The sequence below is a fragment of the Muscardinus avellanarius genome (genome assembly GCF_963383645.1).
Source record: "Muscardinus avellanarius genome assembly, chromosome: 19".
NCBI classification, from domain to species: Eukaryota; Metazoa; Chordata; class Mammalia; order Rodentia; family Gliridae; genus Muscardinus; species Muscardinus avellanarius.
The window spans coordinates 34,152,378-34,160,950 of record NC_137805.1 but is presented as its reverse complement, the minus strand read 5'-3'; the positions used below and the strand labels follow the sequence as shown (position 1 = coordinate 34,160,950).

General features: G+C 56.3%; 2 protein-coding genes across 2 annotated transcripts in view; one reads left to right on the top strand and one right to left on the bottom strand.

Annotated features, from left to right (window-relative positions):
* Positions 1–3,133: 3,133 nt before the first annotated feature.
* Positions 3,134–6,233, top strand: LOC308277113 (WAP four-disulfide core domain protein 2-like; the record flags this gene model as incomplete). The annotated part of the gene is made up of 3 exons (XM_080716185.1): positions 3,134–3,212; positions 3,694–3,837; positions 6,088–6,233. The coding sequence occupies 3 exons, from the start codon at positions 3,134–3,136 to the stop codon at positions 6,231–6,233; spliced, it is 369 nt and encodes a 122-aa protein (XP_080572311.1).
* Positions 6,234–7,232: 999 nt separating this feature from the next.
* Positions 7,233–8,573, bottom strand: part of LOC308277332 (eppin-like) — a gene marked incomplete at both ends in the record, with an annotated part of 47,129 nt that continues 45,788 nt past the window's right edge. Inside the window, one exon of the mRNA XM_080716498.1 lies at positions 7,233–7,332. Coding sequence (XP_080572624.1) covers positions 7,233–7,332 — 100 coding nt within the window. The remainder of the gene's footprint in view (positions 7,333–8,573) is intronic.

The following is an 8,573-nucleotide window of genomic DNA, read 5'->3' as shown; positions in this document are numbered from 1 at the left end:
TGCAGGTCTCCAACGTGCTGCTATGTAAGTCTCAGCCGGGCAGCGGCTAAGCCCTGATTTGGACCCGGAGGCATTTGGTTCCAAAACCCTCTGCCCTTCTTACTCATGCAAAAGAGGAAATTCACGATTGTGCCAAGCCCAGGGGTTGGCACCACACAAGCTAAATGTCTGATACCACCGACTTATGAAACTTCCTTTCCATCCTTATGCCCACCCGACCCCATTCTCCGAGCCTCCCAGCAACCCACATTCCTATCAAAAGCAAGAGAATGGCCAGGGAGCCTCTGAGGAGGCGGGAGGGGTGAGGCTGTGTGGTTTCCTGCTCTGGGCAGCTGCAGAAGTCCCATAAGAAAGCGTCAGGTCATGTTGGCCAGGGCCGAGTGTCCAGGAACCAGCCGCCCCATAGGCTCGCCCAGCGGCTCGCCCCAGGGCCCTCTGAGCGCCCTGGGTTTCAGGAGCCTGCCCGCCCAGGGCCGTGTCTCGGCCTGCCGCTGGCCCTCATCGCTGTTGACTGTTCTCTGAGCTCAGAGTAAACAGTCCTGGCCCCTCCTAACAACGGCATGTCTCCCATCTCCAGGCTGCGCCCAGGAAGCTGGGAGAGACGTTCTCAGTCTTTAAGGACATGCATCGCTCATGAGGCCGGTGGCTCGGTGCAGTCACATCACCAAACTACTCGCCTGTGGTCAGGATTTACAGGGGCCCGGACCCCCCGTGGCCACTAGTTGGCGAAGACCTCCTGGAGCTTCTAGAACTTCAGATCACTGGAGCAAGAAGAATGTTCGAAGGTGCTTTTTCTAACTCCCTCAGAAACTGTTTTAACATTCACCACCCTGGATTCTAACGCTTGGAATACACAGTCATTCCCCGGTATCTGCAGGGCACCGGTTCTAGGAGCCCTGTGCTTGCAGACCAACAAAAGCTCAGAACCCTCCTTTACACTGAGCGGTGTTTGCGGGTGACCTGCATACATTTCCTTGCATACTTTAAATCACGTGTAGATTGCTTATAACCTCCTACCATGTAAATACCATGTAAGCGGTTGTAGACTGTATTGTTTAGGGAGTGATGACAAGAAACCAAAGTCCATCCATGTTTGGTTCGGGTGCAATTTTTTCCCAAATATTTTCCAACAAAGATTGGTTGAATTCAATAATATAGAAGCAAGCCAGGCATGTAATCCCAGTACTTGAGAGGCTGAGACAGGAGAGTCACGGGTGTAAGGACAATTTCAGCAATGTTGTGAGACCCTCAGCAACCTAGGGAGAGGCTGTTTTTTCTTTTTCTTTTTTGGTGGTACTGGGGGTGGAACCCAGGGGCTTTCTACCTCTGGGCTACACTCCCAGACCTATTCTATATTTTATTTGGAAACAGGGTCTCACTAAGTAGCCGAGGCTGGCTTCGAACCTGTGCGATCCTCCTGTCTCAGCCTCCCAAGCGCAGGGATTACAAATCATGCGCCACCATGCCCGGCTGTTTTAACAAAATAAAATTCAAAGGACTAGGGTGTAGCTTGGAGGTAGAATGCCCCCGGGGAGCCAGGTGTGGTGGTGCATGGTTGTATTCTAGTACTTGGGAGGCCGAGACAGGGAGATCGCGGGTTTGTAGCCAGCCCCAGCAACTTGTGAGCCCTCTGAATCTTAGTGAGACCCTGTTTCAAAATAAAGAATAAAACAGGGCTGGGGGTGTAGCTCAGAGGTAGAATGTGCCTGAGTTAAATCCCCGGTACCACACACATACACAAAAAAGAATGCCCCAGGTTCAACCCTCAGTAGCCACCCCCCCCCAAATGTGGACCACACGGAGGGCTGACGATATTTACCTGTTTTCTTAGTAACAGTGGACAGTTACCATTTATGGACGCTCAAAGCCTTACGTCGTACCTGCTAGGTGCCAGTGTTGATCAGTGTGAACTCACCCACCATCAGGACGTGGTTGCTTTATGGCAGGAACATTCTGTTCAGGCTCCTGTCTTAGGTGGCTGAATGGCTGTCCCGAAGCGGAAAGGGATTCTTTTAAGGTCCCTCATCTGGGCAGTGGAGGTGAGTCACGCTTAGACCTTGGCACCGGAGCCCAGAGCGATGGCTCCTGTGATTACTTTCTCTTCCCTACTCTTCCCTCTGTGTGTCACAGAGTTGGCACCAAACAAGTATTTATGATGGCGTGAAAGAAACAGGTCCCCGGGGCGGGGGCATCTGGGTTCAAAGTCTTGTCTGTACAGCTTCCCACGAGGCCTTAGGGTGGGGGGCCCTACATCTAGAGCGCAGCGCCTGGTACCCACTCGGCTCTGCAGGACTGCGAGGCAAAGACAAGACAGATGACCTAGGATGGCTGGGAACTATTGACAGGATTTTCACTTGTCCGCTTATTTTATTTTACTTTTGATAGCTAGAGATTGAACCCAGGGGCATTCTACTTCCCAGCTACACCCCCAGCCCTTTGTAAAACACAATTTTATATTGAGACAGGGTCTCACTAAGTTGTTAAGGGTCTTGGTGAGTTGCGGAGGTGACACCTGGTTTGAACCTGAGATTCTCCTGTCTCAGCCTCCCAAGCGCTGGGATTACAGGTGTCTGCCACCACGCCTGCTGGGTGGGTTCCTGTATTAATAACAAGGCTATTTCTGTGGCCTCGGCTGTGATAAATCACCACGGCACACCAGGGGATCTGCACTCTGATCAGGCTGACCCCAAGGCCAACCACTTAATCCCCAGGGCTGTGGCCTCTCCAGTGGCTTTGCTCCAGCCCCCACCCGGGGGGAGGCAGTCTAAAGTAGGGGCCAGGAGTCCTGGGCCTGCATCCTGATGGGCTTCTGCTGCCTGGTCCTGCCCTCGGGCCCCAGGAGGGAGGAAAGAAGGGAGGGAGAAATGGACAAGGGTCCGGCTGCAGCTGGTCGAGCTCCTCCCGGCCTGGAAGCCGCTTAGGTTCCTGGTTCCCACCGGGGCCAACAGTGACACCTGATTCCGGGGAGTTGTGAAATGGCTGGAGGTGGCAGCGCGCCCGAGCTGCCCGCTGGGCTCCCCCTCCCCGCCACCCCTCGCTCGGCCCCGCCCACCGCCCACCGCCCACCGCGCGTGAGCTTAAATCCCCCAGCCCGGCTGCAGCGCACACCTGCACCCGGCCCCGGCTCAGCACCATGCCTTTCGGTCGCCTCGGCCCGCTGGCCGCTGCCCTCCTCCTGGGACTGCTCCTGCTCGGCCTCCCCGCGGCCACAGGTGAGTGGGGCGGGGACCCGGCCGGCCCAGCCGGGCAGAGTCGCCGCCGCAATGGGGCCCGACAGAGTGAGGATCCCTGGGGCGGAAGCACAAATTGGGGAGCCCCGGGACCTAAAGCTATTGACCCTGGGAGCTTAGGGCGTGGGGTTCAATGTGTTAGAAATGGGGAGACCATTGAGGGCTGGAATTTGGAGGGGCGGGGGCTCTGGGCTGGCCGGCGAGGAGCGGGACATCGGAAGTTTCTAGTGCTCAGCTGTGCAGGGCCCCTAAGGGCTGAGATTCGAGAGCTCTGCAGCCGGGCAGTAGGGAAGCCCTGAACCTCCAAGACCTCCGGCCTGCAAGTTGACCTTCGGGACCCCGAGGGTCAGACGGCGCGGCTGCCTGGGAGCTGAGATTTGGGGTCCTGAGAGCAGGAGGGGGCCGCCCCCGGGGGCCGGGACGCGGGCGATCGCAGTGACAGCCCCCTCGCCCCTCTCTCCAGACGCGGAGGGAGAGAAGGCCGGCAAATGTCCGTCGCTGCAGGGGGACGCGAACTGCACGAAGGAGTGCGTCTCGGACGCGGACTGCAGGGAAAACCTCAAGTGCTGCGCGGCGGGCTGCGGCGCCCTGTGCTCCCTCCCCAATGGTAACCGGCGGGACCGGGCCCCCAAGACCCCGGGCCGCGGAGGCCGAGGCGGATGAAACCAAACCCGCCGGGCCCCCGGGGAGACAAAGGCGGGGAGGGCGGCCCCCACCCGGGTCGGAGCATTCCCTGGTGCGTGACGGGCTTCCGGGCACGCACAGCGGGACATTGTTCCGGGCAGCTGGGGACTGGGCAGCTGGGGACTGGGCTGGAGCCAGCGGGGAAGCTCAGGCCGGTGTCTGAGCTGGACCCGAGGGCAGGGGCGCCCCTGCATCCCAGTGGAGACCGGGCGGGGGGCCTCTCACCCCTGGGGGGGTCTGGGCGCACCTGGCGAGGTAGACCCCTCCGGGCGGGGCTAGTCTCAGGGCGGGACTTCGCAGATTGGGCGCCCAGGTCTTAATCTGTGGACCTGAGCCGCAGAGAGAAGGTTCTTGCCCGGGGTCACACCGCCATCCTGCGGCTGGGAGAGCTTCCGTCTTGCCTTTGTGATTCATTGGTTGTGTGGTTTGAAGAAAGTCGGGCCCCTTCCCCGGAGCACCACATTCTCCTTACTTATCTTTAAAACGAGCTTTTCCACTTTAGGGAGGAGAGAGAGTGAGCTTGGTGCGCCCCAGAGATGCTTGCTGGGGCTCAGATCTCTGTCAGGATAGGAAGTGGCCTTGGCACCAATCCAGGCTTCTCACTTCCCAGGGGTAAACTGAGGCTGGGAGGCAGGGCCATGAGGTGGGGGGGGCCAAGGTCCTGTAATGACTGGTCTTTAGCCAGAATACCGCCTTGATGATTATTACTCTTTGCCCCCCCCTCCCCAAGGCTACCGAGAGGCTGGGAAGGGTTGTAAGTATGAGACCCTTGGAGCAGGGAGCTGGAGGCAGAGGGAGGACTTGTCCAGCAGGGTGGCATCTGGCTGTGGAGGTCTCGTACTGCAGACCCTAGAGAGGAGGACCAGAAGGAGGTGGAGGTGGGGAGAGAGTGAGAAGCAGAACGTGGAAAGGGCTGGGTGCTGTCGGGCGCTGTCGGGTGCTGTCGGGTGGCAGAGAGGCAGGCAGAGGGCAGCGAGATGGCCTCTGAGCCAAGGAGGAAGCATGGAGGGTGGGTCTTAGCAAGTTGCTTAAGTTGTACATGGATGAGCATGTATGCGTGTATGACGGAGAGCTCCCATGCTTTTCCAGGGAAGGGCTCTCTTTGTACTAGGAAGCCAGGCAGGACTGCCATCTGTGCTCATGGTCAGGACGCAGGTCCTGGTTTCACTCTTGACCAGCAGGGTGGTGTCAGGGGGCCTCTTCCTCTCTCTGAACCTCATCTTCTCATGTGTGATATTAAAAAAAAGTTAGAAATATCCTCTACGGTGGGAATATTTCATGTGAGGGTTAAAGGAAATAACAGGTTTCCATAGAGAGCATTGCCAACAGCACCTGTGGTGTTAGCTCTGGTGTACGTGTGTGTGTGCGCACGCGTGTGCGTGCGCGCATGCGTGTGCGTGCGTGTAGAAGCATGTGTGGTTTTATCCGTACATGAATGAGCGTGTATGTGTGGAGGGCCATGCTGCTGAGTGATTGTAGCTGGGAGTGAGTCTGGGGGGTGGAGAGGATGTCCCCAGTGTGTAACCCTACGTCTGTGCACTTCCCTTTACAGTTTACGTAGCAGCCGATTGCGTGGTGGCTAGGGCACAGACTCCGGTGCCCTATTTCCTGCCCTTCAGATCTTGCCTTGATTCTGTGTGACTTAGGCCAATTACTTAACCTCTTGGCGCCTCAATTTCCTCTTCTGTCACCTGAGGAAATATCAACAGACCCCTTCTCCCCCCTTTCGGGATAACCAGGAGAATTAGATGAGCCAGGGTGTGTCTGGTGCTGAGAATAATGCCCGGCACCATGCAGGGTCCACCAAGCGCTCTGTTATAATTCCTCGTGATTATTGCAGTTGAGTGATCTCCTGGGGGGAGATAAGGCACGCTGGTTTCCCTTGCTTTTGTAACAACCCCGTGGTGTGCTTGGCGCTGGTTACACGTGACAACTAGCTGGGGCTCCTGGAGGTTTCTGGACCCAGCCCGCAAAGTTAGAAAAGGGCGAAGTTAGAAAAGGGCGAAGAGGGGACTCATTTACTGAGGATCTCCCTGGAACTTCCCAGCTGGGGGAGACCCCGAGGCAGCTCTGCTGTTTGTGGGCCAGGGGCAGGGTCGGGGGGGATCGTGCTTTGCTCAGCATCTCCATGCACCCCCTTAGCCGACCACCTCTTACTCTTCTTTTTACCCAGAAAAGCCGGGTTCTTGCCCGAGCGTGGACTTCCCGCAGCTCGGCCTGTGTCAGGACCAGTGCCAAGAGGACAGCCAGTGCTCTGGCCAGATGAAATGCTGTCGCAATGGCTGCGGGAAGGTGTCCTGCGTCACACCCAACTTCTGAGGTGGGTGCAGGGGCCGCGGGGGAGGGGTGCGCCCATGCCCGGCGATGTCACGGCTCATGGTATGATTATAGTTTTCTTTCTCCAGCTCCAGCTGCAACCAGCCGAGGAAGAGGAAAAGGGAGTTTCTGCCTGGCCCTGATTCTGGCTCCATCTGGCTCCATCTGGCTCCATCTGGCTCCATCTCTACCGCCCTTCCTTTCTGGCCTCTGCGTTTCTTCCTGGGCTGACCACAACTCCTCCTTTTTCCCACCAATAAAGTAACCGCTTTCAGCAACAGGTGGAGCCTCGGCGTCTGTTCTTGTCATCCTGCCCCCGCTTCCCCCTGACTTGGGTTGAGGAGGGCTGGAAGGTGGGGGACTCACGCACCAGATCATCCAGACATGAAACCCAGGAAGGATGAACTCTCAAACGATGAACAAAAATTCTGGGCTGGTCTCCTGTGTGTTAGCACTTTCCTGGTGAACTTCTGCGCCAGTCCTGGGAGGCTGGTCCTTATCCTCCAAGGGCAATGGTTGAGGAAACAGGCTCAGTGAGCTGATGGGGTGGTCAATCAGTCTCACTGCCAGGCATCCTGTAACAGCAGCAGCAGCAGCGTGGACTGCATGCTGGGCATGGTGCTGGGAGCCTTGCCCTGGCTACTCAAAATCCTCAGTGTAGGCCAGTGTGGTGGCGCACACTTATAATCCCAGCATTTGGGAGGCTGAGACAGGAGGATCCAGGTTCACAGACAGCCTCAGCTACTTAGTGAGGCCCTTTGCAACTCAGTGAGACCCTGTTTCAAAATAAAGAATCGGGCTGGGGGTGTAGCTTGAAGGTAGACTGCCCCTGGGTTCCATCCCCAGTACCAAAAAAAAAAAAAAAAATCCTTAGTGTAGCCACTCATAGTCCCCTAAGCTATACACTGGGCACCACGATGTCCCTTATCTATGGCCACACAGAGAACACGTGTCTTGGCATGGCTCCACCTCTATCTCAGCCTCTTTCTTGGACCTTGTCTCCTAGACGGGATTCTCGCGTGCAACAGCGTAAGCTTCCTTACACATCTCCTCCATTGGGCCTTGGGCCGCGTTACCCACACTGGGATGTCCGGAAGGCAGGCTGGAGGGGGGCGCAGAGGAGCCTATGGGCTAGAAACGGGGCAGCCAGCTCTCCTCCGTGGGAGTCCTCAGCAGCTGGCATGATTTTGGTTCACCAGCCTGAAAAAAGAAGACAGTGGCCACAGGGGACACTTAGTATTCTGTTTCAGACTTCCCCCGAGAAGATCCAGGAATCTCGTTTCCCCGTGTTCCTTCGTTGGCTACACACTCCTGCAGGGGCCTAGCCTGGTCCTCTTGGAGCCAGAGGAAGAGCGAGCAGATGTTTTTTTATCTTGGCAGCACAACTTGGTGTCTTAAACTCTTTTTTTTTGGGGGGGTTCATTGGGGATTGATTCCAGGGGCATTCTATCTCCGAGCTATACCCCTAGTCCTATTTTATTTTTTATTTTGAAACAGGGTCATACTAGGTTGCTGTGGATCTCATTAAGTTGCTGAGGTTGGTCTCCAACCTGCAATCCCCCTGTCTCAGCCCTTCAAGTACTGGGCTTACAGACATGCCCCACCATGCCCAGTTTGACATTGTGCATGTCTCCTCCTCCTCCTCCTCCTCCTCCTCCTCCTCCTCCTCCTCCTCCTCCTCCTCCTCCTCCTCCTCCTCCTCCTCCTCTCTTCTTCTTCTTCTTCTTCTTCTTCTTCTTCTTCTTCTTCTTCTTTGTGGTATTGGGGATTAAACCCAGGTGAATTCTACCTCTAAGCCACACTCCCAGCCCTATTTTATCTTTTAGTGGAAACAGGGTCTCCCTAAGTTTCTGGGAGTCTTGCTACATTGTCGAGGTGGTCCTCGAACCTGTGATCCTCCTGTCTCGGCCTCCCAAGTACTGGGATTACAGGCGTGCACCCCCACACCCAGATTGATACCATGCATTCCTAATAAGTTCTCGGGTGACCTGGAGGCTGCTGGGTTACACCTGGAGTAGCACAGATCCAATCTGGTTTTCAGAGTGACTCTGAGGTTCCTATGAACTGTTTATAAAGAGCCTAGTGCTGGGCTTCCTATGATGCATGGTAGTTACTGATCCTTGAACAAAGAGAAAGCAGCTGATGTGGGTGTGAAAAGAGGACTCTGAATGAGAATGGGTGCTCCACCTACAGCACCTCCCTCCTCCCTCAGCACAGAGGGACTTTGGGGAAATTATAGGGAGGGAGTTGCACTGAGTGGAAAGGGCATTGTGGGCAAATCGAGAGTTTTCCTTCCCTGCCCAGCTGAGTGTAGTGGCACACGCCTGTGATCCCAGCACTTGG